The 14,777-nt window shown below is 34.7% G+C and overlaps 1 protein-coding gene across 1 annotated transcript in view; it reads left to right on the top strand.

Moving 5' to 3' along the window:
* LOC115886449 (glutamate synthase [NADH], amyloplastic) overlaps positions 1-13,808 on the top strand; it is a 34,932-nt gene extending 21,124 nt beyond the window's left edge. The window contains 26 exon segments of the mRNA XM_030905605.1: positions 34-258; positions 413-577; positions 709-711; positions 3,014-3,168; positions 3,284-3,485; positions 4,779-4,908; positions 5,324-5,452; positions 5,537-5,773; positions 5,971-6,102; positions 6,374-6,537; positions 6,601-6,761; positions 7,553-7,675; positions 7,731-8,091; positions 8,389-8,563; positions 8,621-8,856; positions 8,911-9,052; positions 9,112-9,274; positions 9,478-9,614; positions 9,669-9,908; positions 9,962-10,167; positions 10,219-10,291; positions 10,346-10,514; positions 12,007-12,135; positions 12,199-12,436; positions 12,501-12,630; positions 12,685-13,808. Coding sequence (XP_030761465.1) covers positions 34-258; positions 413-577; positions 709-711; positions 3,014-3,168; positions 3,284-3,485; positions 4,779-4,908; positions 5,324-5,452; positions 5,537-5,773; positions 5,971-6,102; positions 6,374-6,537; positions 6,601-6,761; positions 7,553-7,675; positions 7,731-8,091; positions 8,389-8,563; positions 8,621-8,856; positions 8,911-9,052; positions 9,112-9,274; positions 9,478-9,614; positions 9,669-9,908; positions 9,962-10,167; positions 10,219-10,291; positions 10,346-10,514; positions 12,007-12,135; positions 12,199-12,436; positions 12,501-12,630; positions 12,685-13,643 — 5,184 coding nt within the window. The 3' untranslated portion in view covers positions 13,644-13,808.
* The last annotated feature ends 969 nt before the right edge of the window (positions 13,809-14,777 follow it).

Here is a 14,777-nt window from a genome sequence, read left to right as displayed (position 1 = left end):
AATTTATCTTAGCTAATCATTACCATGACTTAGGCTGTTATGACTATGGTGCCAGAGGCGTGGCAGAATGACCCAACGATGTCTGAGGATAAAAGAAACTATTACCATTGGGCTGCCTGTACAATGGAGCCTTGGGATGGTCCTGCTTTGATCTCCTTCACGGATGGGAGATTCATTGGTGCCATTTTGGATAGGAACGGCCTAAGACCTTCCAGGTTCTATATTACCAAAGACAATATGATGGTTATGGCCAGTGAGGTAAGTTAATCATTGGGGTGGGTCAAAAAAATCGACTATTTTTTTTCATTTTATACTCAATATATTATCTGCCCATAAAAATATTAACATACTAAGTTAACAAAATTGTCAAAAAACCATTTTTTTAAATGAAAACACCCATTTGTTTACACAGGTTGGTGTATATGATGTCGATCCTGCCAATGTGATCTTCAAAAGTCGTCTAAAACCTGGCAGAATGTTACTGGTCGATACTGTTGAAAAATCCGTCATTCAAGATGTTGAATTGAAGCAACAGATAGCCCATTCAAGACCCCACTCACTCTGGCTTAAAGAACAGGTACGATATGATTTTTTTAGAAGTATTTTTTCTATATAAATTAGAAAAATTCTGAATTGGTTGTTGTACAATTGAATTAATGAAATTTTATTTTGTTTTTCTTTTATAAAAAAATCAACTGGATATCATAGATGGTGAGTGTAATAAAATGAGATTGATTGTGTGTTTTATTAGATTTTATTTGTATTAACATTTTTGGCTTTGGAATTTGCATAGTATAACAAAATGTATCGCAAAAAGTGTTAAGTAATTTCTTCAGTATTTTTTTACTACCGCAAAATTATTATAGCAGTGATGTGAACAGTGTTAACCTAAAATATTTTTTCTATGACCCGAAATTATACAAATACACCGTCATTTTTGACTTGGAATTAATTCAGTACGTCCAATGAATTCATCTATGGTCAAACTTTAAGTTTATATTAAGTATAAGATGGAAAACTTCGGAAAACTAAGCCTAAATACGATCCTAGGAAATCGGGAGAATTCATACAAGGATATAAACAAACGGTACATTGTGAGACAGGAAATTGTAGAGAGAAACAAGCCCTATAACATAGGATACAACATTTTAATGAACAGTGCTTTCCATAAAATCAATAAAATGAAAAATATACGAAATAAAATAAATGTACTGATTTCTTTCGAAAATCGACAACTATGAAAATATGAACCCTTCCTGGACACAAACGGTACATTGTGAGACAGGAAATTGTAGAGAGAAACAAGCCCTATAACATAGGATACAACATTTTAATGAACAGTGCTTTCCATAAAATCAATAAAATGAAAAATATACGAAATAAAATAAATGTACTGATTTCTTTCGAAAATCGACAACTATGAAAATATGAACCCTTCCTGGACACAAACGGTACATTGTGAGACAGGAAATTGTCGAGGGAAACAAGCCCTATAACATAGGATACAACATTTTAATGAACAGTGCTTTCCATAAAATCAATAAAATGTTACAACTTCGTAGATCTTGAAGATGTTGCTGGAAAGAGCGCATAACTGCAATCACCCGTTTTATCAATGCTGGCGAACGGTTATAAACACTTGACAATCCGCAAATTGTACAATCTCTAGGTTCTCAGAGTTAGTGGTAAAAAAACTCCAATTCTACTATATAGTTGTCGTTTGACAAGCTACAGGGGGGCTCAAAAGTGCCTAAGTAGCGTCGAGAAAAGGATGGTACGGTTGTAATGAATTTACTGAATTTATTCCAAGCTTATAGAATCATCCAGTTAGTAGTATTTGTATTATTTCCGGCCTTGAGGTATGTACGTCGTAGAAATGCGTAAAGTCTTTTATACACTCATGTGATATACAGGGTCGGCAAGGTTTAGCCTTGGGTACCGGTTTTCGTGCGTACAAAGAATACACTAGATACTCTCAGTACATTAAAATGTACTCTTTGCATAAAAAGATTAAGGAAGGAGTAAAATGTTATCCATGTATTCATGCATGGTAGACGGAAGTAGGGCGCTAGGGTAGGGATCCTTTATTGACAGTTCTATTTGACGATTCATTTGACACATTTGAATTTAATTCGAAATTTTGTGGATTTGTCAGTCTTTACTGAGCTTATTTTATGTTATTTATTATTTATTCTACAACTGGTAGTTGTTTAGAGGTAGTAAATCTAGAAGAAAATTATGGCAGAACTTAAATTAACAGTGACACTATTGCGATTTATTGAAAAAGACTGTAAAATAGTCGATTGTGTGTGACTATAATATAAGATACCATAGGTAAACCGATCATTTATGAAATTCACTTAAAATTAACTAATTAGATATTTTTTCTTGCATTTTTGCTTTTATTTACTACTTTTCAAAGTTAGATGTCAAAGAATTTAGATACGTCAATTTGACTTACTTGCTTCAGTAGCGTATCGGATGTTTGTGTTAATAAATAATTATTATAACTGATCTGTTTTTATTAAAATTATATGTTTTTATAACAATTTTACAAACATTTATTGGCAACATAAAATAAAACAAGAAATTATTGAGTCTATCCTGCATCATATTTTTACATGTTTTGAATAAAATTAGAACCGGAATTTAAAGTCGGCCATTTTAGGTCACCGTCGCGGTCGATCTAAGTTTTTTGTTACGCTCCTTAATTTTTTATTCAAAGAATGTACTGAACAAAAAAGAAGAGCAAGTATTTTCCCAAGCGCATGAAATAATGCGTCTGATTAAGTGGTTATGTAATAAACACCGCGCATTTTTCTCCCTCCGACTTACAAGATCGCCAAAGCGATTTACTCCTAGGCGTGTAATTAAAGACCCAAGACTGTGCCTCTTGCCGATATAGTATAGCACAAACATCACATTCATGTATAAAAGTTACCTAGTTACGCATTTGTTAAATAATACACTTTTAGGTGCTTGTCTTTATGCTTCTTGTCCTTTTCCTTACTAGATTTCTATGGAGGAACTAAGGAAGGCTCACTTGGACGCCGGACGTCAGGCCAAACCTAAGTACGAGCCTAGCGGTTTAACCGATAAACGACTACCTTTGTATGGTTATTCTACCGAAACCATTCATATTTTGTTACTGCCAATGATCAACAATAAGTAAGTATAAATCTTAAAACAATTCTAGATTGTATCAACTTGATCATAAAATAAAGACAATGGATGAACATTATCTTCCATAATTTTAATATTGTGATTTTTGCGAATGTTTTAGAAAAGAAGCTTTGGGTAGCATGGGTAACGACGCCCCCCTTGCTTGTCTCTCAAACTTCGCCCCCTTGGTTTACGAATATTTCAAGCAGCTCTTCGCCCAAGTTACCAACCCACCTATAGATCCATTCCGTGAGAAAGTTGTGATGTCCCTTCAATGTCCCATAGGACCAGAAGCCAATATTTTAGCGCCCAGCGCTCAACAAGTAATTCTAATTTATTATTTTACTACTACTTTCACAAATACCTACGCTAACATAATTATTCCTTATATTTGACTATGACTGAAATCGTATTCCATAGTCAATGTAGATAGTTTTAGTGTTAAGTTAAGAATAATAATTTAAAAAAATATGTGGTCATCTTTTGACAAGTGTATATTAGTTTATTAATTGCAGTAAACATTATGTGATGTGTGGTGTGAATATTTTATATGCAATTTTTTGGATTATATTCGACACTATTTTTTTTATATGACACAACACTGATGAAGGCTATATTGTTAGCCGAAACGTTTTTTTAAACCAAAAAAAATAATAAAAAACCAACTGAAAACTTAATCAACGGTTTTCCCGAAACGGTAAATCCCAAGAAAATCAAAAATTTTAGAATAATTTTACATTATAAAATGACAGCGATCTTTATTTCATAGCCATCGCTGACGCATTTTTTTCTAAGATATTGTATTATTTGCAAATATAATTTTTCCAACATTGATACTTGCAAAATATATTATGTACAAATAAATTTTGTGAATGCAAATAATAATACATCACTATTAGTATATATTGAATGTTTTTTGTTAAATTAGATCGATTTTCAAACCCCAAAATTTAAAATATATTTTACATTTTACCCATTATTCAACTATTTGTATATTGCAAAACATTTGCTGCATTTGTATGGTTCATAGTTTATTTGCCAAAGTATTTATTACTATAAATAGGTATATATATTATATTTATTAACTGTATATTTTGTATATTTCATGTAAACTACGAGGAATAATTATGTTTTCCATGTATTCTACAACATATTTATTAATCCGTATCTAATTGGCGTGACGTCATAAATCTCGCTTCGAGGCTGTTCTATTAGAGACGGCATTGGCCTGATAGTTAGAAATGTCAAAAGCTGATGACATTTTACTTTTGACAATTATGCCATTTCGTGTTGATTTTTGCAAGAAGAGGAAGAACTGTCACTTGTTTTATTATTTCTCTTTTCTATTTCACGAAAGTAAAAAGAGTTACCTATCTGATTCGTTCAGGCACTCAATTTAAAGAATATCAGTAACTTTTTTGATAGAGGGATTTTATATTTGCCATGTTGGTAAAAAATAACGGTCAAAATTCAAAGTTATTCATTTTATAGACTATATCTGCAGAATATGCTGCCGAAATTTCCGAAATACAATTCAGACCGCCCTGTATATAACCACTAATAAGAACCTTTTAAAAATAAAATGATATGTTTTATAATATTTTTAACTAATTTAGGTGCATCGACTTTGGCTGAAAAATCCAGTAGTGTCCATCGCAGATTTGGACATGTTCAAACAAGTTACTCACAGAAACTGGTCGTCGCACGTCATTGACATAACCTTCCCGGTAGAAAATGGAGCAGAAGGTTTGTAATATTGATTTTTATAATACAATTTTGAATATCTATAGGCCTGGGGTCATCTGAAATCAATGTATTAGATAGAGATAAGAAACTCTGGAATGTCTGTACGTAGATGGTACTGAATAGCATGGACTTTGTTACTACAAAATAAGTTGTCTATTTAACTGTATGGAACAATCAACAACTACTGATATAGTCAAAAATATATATATTATTATTACTTATCGTCAAAAATGATATGTATAATAGTTGGTTTGTGTGTTTTGACGCTAGCGATGAGAGCCGATAAATATTCGAATTTCCCAAATGTATTGCCAACCAAAAGAGCAAAATGCGAATTGTCAACTATATCAATTATTGTTGATCGCTCTGTATTACTATACGTGTACTGTCTAACTTACTACCATTATTTTTATAGGCTTCCCTAAGAAATTACAAGAAATCCTAGATGAAGCTGATCAAGCAGCTAGCAATAATCAAATAATAATTTTGTCAGATAGGTTGGCATCAAAGGAGCGAGTTCCTATAAGCAGTCTATTGGCCCTTGGTGAGTTCTTGAAAATATTTTATTTAGTTTTTATTGTGAACTTCATATACTATTAATGCTATTTTTTATATAATATTTTTTAAGGTGCCACTCATCATCATTTAATAGAAACAAGAAAGCGAATGAAAGTAGCTTTGATAGTAGAAAGCGCAGAAGCAAGAGAAGTGCATCACATCTGCGTACTACTCGGATATGGCGCTGATGCCATATGTCCCTACTTAGCTCTGGAGCTGGCTTCCAGTCTCAGAGACCAAGGAATCTTGGATACTAACCTAACAGATGAAGTGATTTACCAGAATTATGCTCAAGCTATGCAAACAGGTAGGTACCTACATAGTTTATTCTGTCAGAGAATATATGATTTTAATAGACTAATCTAGAAAAAAAAACAGAAAAAACAATATATTTTGTAACTAGAATATTCTTTTTTCAAGATCTGCCGTATCTCCTTCAGTTTAAAAAAAAAACTGTATATATTTTTACCAGTGCCGCAATTTTTATTATAACATATATTTTAGGTATAAGCAAAGTTATGGCCAAAATGGGCATTTCAACTCTTCAGTCATACAAAGGAGCCCAAATTTTCGAAGCTGTCGGATTAGCCGAAGATGTCATTGACAAATGTTTCAAAGGAACGCCTTCAAGAATCGGTAAGCAAATCTTATACCATACAATCGAAAAAAACGGCGTCAAAAAATGATTAAAGAAGATTTAGCAGGGAAATGACAATCGATGATAATCTTGGCGAGGTCGAGCCCTAGACGCTACTTACTTAGCCCGTACTCTGCTTTATTTTTTAATAAATGAAGTCTAGAGATTAACTTCGAAAGAATCCATCGTCGTCATTCCCCAGCCGTCTTTGACGCGGTTTTTTTTTCTATCACTCGGTATAAAACTCTATATTATAAACTTATATTTTAGGTGGTGTTACTTTGGAAACCCTCGCCATTGAGGCATTAGAAAGGCATAAAAATGCCTTCCAAGTCGGCTCTGACACTCTTATTTTAAGAGATGCCGGTAAATATCATTGGCGTGCCGGCGGGGAGAAGCATTTGAACGAACCTGCTAGTATAGCAGCGTTGCAGGTAAATTAAAAAAAATGGGGCATACAATAGAATTAATTCAAATAAAAAATATATTTTTTTCAGGAGTCCGCAGTTAATAATAACAAAGGAGCTTACGAAAAATTCAAAGAATCGACTATGCAATCGGTTAAAGATTGTATGTTGAGAGGTCGCTTTGAATTGAGAACCTTGGACCAGGCACTGCCTTTGGAAGAGATTGAACCAGCTTCAGAAATTGTTAAAAGGTCAGAAATTTATAATGTAGATACTTATAATATAGATATTTTAACGACTGTTGTAACTTGTGAGTCTATCTTATCTCTAAATTCACTAGGCTTTAAATTCATTGAAGATGTAGAATCTTTTTAATAATTGTCATAACACTCACACATAATACGGTACTGCATTTTCTCTGGTCGCAGGTACTCTTTTTGTCGTCTCTATTTGGGCATATTTTTTAGAAGCGTGTACCTACACCTCAACAATACATGCCGGAAAGCTTTGCGCTTGCGTAATACGTGCGAAAGGCATTAGCCATAACTCTGCTTTAATGCTTTTGCGGAGGAACTAAGTAATGCGGCCGTTTCGGGACCGAGGGGTCCCAGGTTCGATCCCCGCAAATATAGAACTTTTTTATATTTTTTTACAGCTGTCGGTAATATCAACCAAAATACGCCGTAGGCGTGTTTTGATTGCTTTGGTTAATCTCTGGGGTTATTTTTTTTGTTTTGCACCTGAAATACCCGACCCAAAACAAGGGTGTACGTAGACGCTTGTCTATTTTTTTACTGCTTACTCTAGATTGAAATTTAAATACTATTTTTTAAGAAAAACTGTCAAAAGTTGACGTTTGATATGTCATTCTATTCAGAATGTCATTTTTTATCAAATAAAGTAAAAAAAACCGAGGGTACCATAATATGTTACATGCTAATATACCAAATATCGTCATTTTACCTGAAAAAAAAATAAAAAAGTTATATGGGTGAGACGCTATTGAAAAACACCTGGTATAAAACGTATAATATATTTGTAGGTTTGCTACAGGAGCTATGAGTTTTGGTTCAATCAGCTTGGAAGCTCATCAAACTCTAGCCATTGCAATGAACAAAGTAGGAGCTAAAAGCAACACTGGAGAGGGAGGCGAAGATCCAGAAAGGTACGCTAATTACTGTTTTTCATTTATCATTACTTAATTTATTAACCTAATCTAGATATCTGGATAACGAAAAACGATCAGCCATCAAACAAGTAGCCTCGGGCCGGTTCGGCGTTACCTCATCGTACCTAGCCCACTCTGACGATCTACAAATCAAGATGGCACAGGGCGCCAAGCCAGGGGAAGGCGGTGAATTACCCGGCTACAAAGTGTCAACTGACATCGCCAAAACGCGTCATTCTGTGCCTGGTGTGGGTCTGATATCGCCTCCTCCTCATCACGACATCTATTCCATTGAAGATCTGGCCGAACTGATATACGACTTGAAGTGCGCCAATCCGCAGGCGCGGATATCTGTCAAGCTGGTGTCGGAGGTGGGAGTGGGGGTGGTAGCCAGTGGCGTAGCCAAAGGAAAGGTAAGAGTAGACTTATGTTATATTTATAGTTGGTTCATGCTTTGCATAATAATTTTTATATATGACGATCATATATTATAATTTATATATGATGATCATATATAATTTATATAAGATGATCATATATAATTTATTTATGATGATATGGAAATTATATATTATGTTATTTTTTTATATGGTGCTCGTTAATTTCTTGTGTTATTGTTAAGGGTAAGGTTAGGACTCGGAGTACGAACCAACCATTAATGTTATATTTAGTGTATTATTTAGAATAAAGATGACTGTCCCTCTGTATAGGCTGAACACATTGTAGTTTCTGGTCACGATGGCGGTACTGGTGCCAGTTCTTGGACTGGAATCAAAAATGCTGGATTACCGTGGGAATTGGGAATAGCAGAAACTCACCAAGTTCTAGTATTGAACAACCTAAGGTCTAGAATCGTGTTGCAAGCTGATGGCCAAATTAGAACAGGTAAATCCTCCAGGCGTGCTACTTACATGATCAAATCTAATACAAAAATATTCTCAGGTTTCGACGTCGTGGTAGCCGCTATCTTGGGCGCCGACGAAATAGGGTTCAGTACAGCACCACTGATCGTCATGGGTTGTACCATGATGCGAAAGTGTCACTTGAACACTTGTCCCGTTGGTATAGCCACTCAAGACCCGGTTTTGAGAAAAAAATTCACTGGACAGCCTGAGCATGTTGTTAACTACATGTTTATGCTGGCTGAAGAAATAAGAGAACATATGGCTAAATTAGGAGTATGAAAAAAACTTCATTGTTTGCTTCTAATATTAAAGAAAAATATTTTTTAGGTTAGGACCTATCAAGAGCTTGTAGGTAGGACTGACTTGCTCAAAGTTAGAGAGTCGGGATCTCCTAAAGCTAAGATGCTTAATTTGAACACTATTTTACAAAATGCCTTGCACATGAGGCCTGGAGTTAACATCAAAGGAGGTTACTAGAAATTATTTATATCAATTTTTCCTTCATTTATATTTAACTTTATTTTCTAGGATCTGAAACTCAAGATTTCCAGCTCGAAAACCGATTGGATAACCAACTAATTGAACTATCTAAGCCTGTAATTGACGGAACACAACAAACTGTCAATATAGACATGGCAATTAGAAACGAAGACCGAGCATTTGCATCTACTTTGAGCTACCACATTTCTCTGTAGGTGTTCAGATATATGAGTCTGGTCATTCTAAATCCTTGGTCTGTATTTTAACGCGTCAGATAAATATAGTGGACTTATAATCAATTGATAGGCGGGAGACATAAAGAAAAACAGATGACCATGGAGACCATGGATTTAGAGAACGATCAGGCCTGTGTAATTATAAAGAAACATCCATAACATGTTATATTCTTTTCAGAAAATACCATGAAGATGGTTTACCAGAAGGAAGATCCATTAACATTAACCTTACTGGTTCCGCAGGTCAAAGTTTCGGTGCCTTCTTAGTAAAAGGTGTTCATATCACTTTAGAAGGCGACGCCAATGACTATGTTGGTAAGACTGACTAACTACACATAACTAACACATTTAAATCTTCTTTAATCTTAGGCAAAGGTCTTTCTGGAGGATCTATAGTTATCTATCCACCCAAATCGTCACCTTTTGAATCCCATCTCAACGTAATTGTTGGAAACGTGTGCCTCTATGGAGCCACTTCAGGAAAAGCCTTCTTTAGGGGTATTGCGTCAGAGAGGTTCGCAGTAAGGAACTCCGGAGCTGTGGCTGTTGCAGAGGGCGTGGGTGATCATGGCTGTGAATATATGACAGGAGGGACAGTATTGATTTTAGGTATGTGATAAAGCGTAGTTTTTTTTTCTTTAAACTAAAAAAATATGATTTAGGTCTCACTGGACGTAATTTTGCTGCCGGTATGTCCGGTGGCATCGCCTACGTATGGGATATAGACGGTAAATTCTCTACAAAATGCAACATGGAGATGGTTGAATTATGTAAACTAGAAGATAAAGATGACGTAGTTTTGGTTAAAAAACTACTTGTAGAATTTAGAGATCTAACAGGAAGTCTTGTTGCCGACCAACTAATAAAGGTATTAAGTTTTTTTAACTTTAGAAGTATTATGTTAAATTTTTTTTTCTAGGAGTTTGAATCTAGACTGAAAGAATTTGTTAAAGTTTTCCCGTACGAGTACCAGCGTGCACTTAAACAAAAAGGTAAAAATTTATAGTTTTCTAAATTGTCAATTTAGTTGATTAAATAATTTGTAGCTGCAGCTGTTGAACAGGCAGCTACGCAACCGACACGGCAACCAGCTGAACCAAAGATTCTGGATATTGAAGATGCGGCAGGAGATGCGCACGAACAAAAGAAAGCTGAAAGAGCTTTGGATAAGGTCAGAGGATTTATGAAGTATCCTAGAGAAACAGGATTATACAGGTACCATAATACTATCTATAAAATTGGGGTTTTAGTCAGTGTGTACACATTTTACACCCAAATTTTCTGTATCGCGATTAGATGTAGCCCAAACTTTTTATACCTACTAAAAACTAGCTTATACATAAGACAGCCAATACTTACAACAAGAAAAAATACTAGCTATAACATAAGTTAACAACTAATATTAACTTTTATCACAAAGAATCCTAGATATTAAAAATTTTTATAAGTTTAAGCAAGTCGTATTCTAAACTTTTCGTATTCCAAATTCTGATATGGGATGACTGGGATCAACTACATCAAAATAGCGTCTATTGCAAATTTAGATACAATATAAAATTTTAATGTAGATTTTGCAACTATATCAAATTGAAGCCTTTGTAATTACGTTAACCACATCAAAATGACAACTACACAAAATTTTGATGTACCAGTCTTAACGTTCACAGGTCGTATTTCATAATTTTCGTATTCCAGATTTTGATGTAGTTGTAATTGGGTTTAACTACATCATAATATTGTCTATAACAAATTTTGATATAGTAATTATCAAATTTTAATATAGTCTTTGAGTTCAACTACGTCAAAAATGTTACATCAAACTTTGATTTTGTATATGACCACAACTATATCAAATTGAAGCCTTTGTAATTACGTTAACCACATCAAAATGACAACTACACAAAATTTTGATGTACCAGTCTTAACGTTCACAGGTCGTATTTCATAATTTTCGTATTCCAGATTTTGATGTAGTTGTAATTGGGTTCAACTATATCATAATATTGTCTGGAACAAATTTTGATATAGTAATTATCAAATTTTAATATAGTCTTTGAGTTCAACTACGTCAAAAATGTTACATCAAACTTTGATTTTGTATATGACGTACATCAAAATTTGATGTAGTTGTTACAACTGCATCGAATTTCAAAGTCTTTGCACTTCTGTTCATCTACATGAAAAAGTTTTATAAGTACATTAAAATTTGATGTAGTTGAAACTACATCAAAAATTTGATGTCACCACATCAAATTTTAATATAGTCTTTTAAACTACGTCAAAAAATTTACAACTACATCAACGATTTTACAACTACAACTACGATTTTGTATGAAGTACATCTAAATTTGATGTAGTCGAAACTACATAAAAATTTGATGTACTTGAAACTACATCAAAAAAATATGACGTCACTACATCAAATTTTGAAGTTTTTGCAATTACATTCAACTACATCAAAAATTGTCTCTAGTGTAGTTTGTGCACTTACGTTCAAATTCTGCATCTGCGTGTATTTCTTTTCGCGATCTTGTCAATTAGAACTTGTTCTTTTGATTTACTTCAGAGCTGTATTTGGCTGTCCGACAATAAAGAACAACTGTAAGTCGTGTCACATCGCGGTAAAGAAATTTTAGGTACAAAGAGATTACACCAACAACAAAATGGTCTAAGAAAAATAAGGATTCTTATATTTTAACTATTTTAGACCAGCAGAGAAACGAATGAAAGACTGGGACGAAATCTACAATTTCCAGCATGTAAGAAAAGGTTTAAGGGTACAAGCTGCCAGGTGTATGGAGTGCGGTGTACCATTCTGTCAATCAAACTCTCACGGGTTAGTTGCAACACGTAAATTTTTAATCTGGAACCAAATAAAATAACAAATTAATATTTTTAGGTGTCCATTGGGTAATATAATTCCTAAATGGAACCTGTTGGTGTTCCAAAACCAGTGGCGTCAAGCGTTGAACCATCTCTTACAAACGAACAACTTCCCTGAATTTACAGGAAGAGTTTGCCCAGCACCTTGCGAAGGTGCGTGCGTTTTAGGCATTTCTGAACCCAGCGTCACCATCAAAAACATCGAATGCGCCATCATCGATCATGCTTTTGAAAACGGCTGGATCGTTCCACAGGTAAAGGGACATTTTATAGTCAGCTAGTCATTTAATAGTGATTTTTTATGTTTTTTTTTCTCAGGTCCCTTCATTAAGGAACGGTAAAAAGGTTGCTATAGTTGGCTCGGGCCCAGCAGGCCTTGCTTGTGCCCACCAGCTGAACAAGGCTGGCTATAACGTCACAGTTTTTGAAAGGAATGACAGGATTGGAGGTAATTTCAACCAGTACACATAATATTGCCTGCATATTAAACTATTTCTTTAAGGTTTGTTGCAATATGGAATCCCCACCATGAAACTAAGCAAACAAGTAGTCCAGCGACGCGTAGACCTCCTAGCCGCCGAGGGCATCTCCTTCAAAACGAACGTCAATGTCGGCAAAGACATTTCCGCCAAAGAACTGAGCGAAGAAAACGAAGCTGTGGTTCTCTGCACCGGCGCCACCTGGCCCAGAGACCTCCCACTACCCGGCCGTCAACTCAACGGTATCCACTTCGCCATGGAGTTCCTAGAAAGCTGGCAGAAGAAACAGTTGGGCGCTAACCATGATGGACCGCACGCCAAAGACAAAAACGTCATTATTATTGGAGGAGGTGATACAGGATGTGACTGCATCGCGACATCTTTACGTCAAGGAGCTGCTACGATAACGACATTTGAAATTTTGCCGGAACCTGGCCCAAAGAGATCGAACGATAACCCTTGGCCTCAGTGGCCTAGGATCTTTAGGGTGGACTATGGTCACGAAGAAGTACGTGTTAGGTATGGTTCAGACCCTAGAGTGTTCAGTATAATGACGCAAGAGTTCGTGGATGATGGTGAAGGTCACATCAGCGGAATCAAGACTGTTCAAGTGAAATGGACCAAAGATGACAGCGGTAGATGGCAGATGAACACAGTCCCTGGAACTGAGAAAGTGTTCAAGGCTGATTTAGTGCTTCTTGCTATGGGTTTTCTGGGTCCAGAAAGAGCTATAGGAGATCAATTAGAACTGGAACTGGATCCTAGATCGAATTTCCAAACTAACGACTACAAAACGAGCGTGGATAATGTCTTTGCTGCCGGCGATTGTAGAAGAGGACAGTCGTTGGTAGTATGGGCTATTTCAGAGGGTCGACAGGCAGCTAGGGCCGTTGATGAGTACCTCCAAACTGGTAAAACAACCCTTCCCGGTCCGGGTGGTATTATCCAACCCTCGTTGCAAGCAATTCCTTTTGTTGTCTAAGTAGTAGGTAGAGTAGAAGGTTTATTTTGTTTTCATATCGAGGTATGATGGAAATCCAGGATGGGTGGGAAATATAATCAATATTGTTTGAATTTTTTTGACTTAATGTCGTGTTAAGTCATCCCACGTTGCCTAAGAAGTCAATGTAAATAGAGGTTAGAAAAATGTAGAATTTTGGGGCTTCTAATTTCGAAGTAGTTTTTTTGTTATTTTAGTGAAACTTGAAAGTTTTTCCGTAGTAGATAATACACAATAATACTTTTTAAGAGCTAAAAAACAATATTAAAATAACCAACCACAATGATTCAAAATAAGATGTCCCCAATCTATCTAAAAACCAAAAGAGGTCTAGATTGTTAGAAAAAAATTATCCCAAAATGCTTGTCAAATTCCCTTGGAAATTGTTGTGATTTCATATCCAATTCAGAAGAAAAATAATATATTATCGCCATATATGTCATTTTGTAGTATTTTACCGAATTTCACCAATAAAATTATGAATTTTATTGAATAATTTTGTAAAATACCTACAAATAATTGTTAATATTTTAACTCTAAGAGTTTATGAGCTCCCTAACTATAATATGTATAGTATAAATATTATATGTCAAGTTGATAAATTCTGATATATTTAAACATATCTGTTTGATTTGCTATAGTCTGTAAAACGAATAACTTTGAATTTGACAGTTCCCGCGGGCTTTTCTAGTGTTAATTTTATTAGGTTAGCAACTTGCGGCCATGCTGACACAATGCCGTCTCTAATAGAACAGCCTCAGAGCGAGATTTATGACGTCACGCTAGTTAGATACTACGGATTAATAAATATGTTGTAGAATACATGGAAAACATAATTATTCCTCGTATTTTTGGTTTGTATTTTAAAAATGATATAGTTTACATGAAATATACATAATATACAGTTAATAAATACAATATATATACCTATTTATAGTAATAAATACTTTGGCAGATAAACTATAAACCATACAAATGCAGCAAATGTTTTACAATATGGCTGAAATCGTACTCCATAGTCAATGTAGATAGTTTTTGTATTAAGAATAATAATTTAAAAAAATATGTGGTCATCTTTTGACAAGTTTATATTAGTTTATTAATTGCAGTAAACAT

Source organism: Sitophilus oryzae, unplaced genomic scaffold, assembly GCF_002938485.1.
Source record: "Sitophilus oryzae breed Bouriz unplaced genomic scaffold, Soryzae_2.0 scaffold_488_pilon_pilon, whole genome shotgun sequence".
Classification (NCBI taxonomy): domain Eukaryota; kingdom Metazoa; phylum Arthropoda; class Insecta; order Coleoptera; family Curculionidae; genus Sitophilus; species Sitophilus oryzae.
This window is presented reverse-complemented; position numbering and strand designations above follow the sequence as displayed.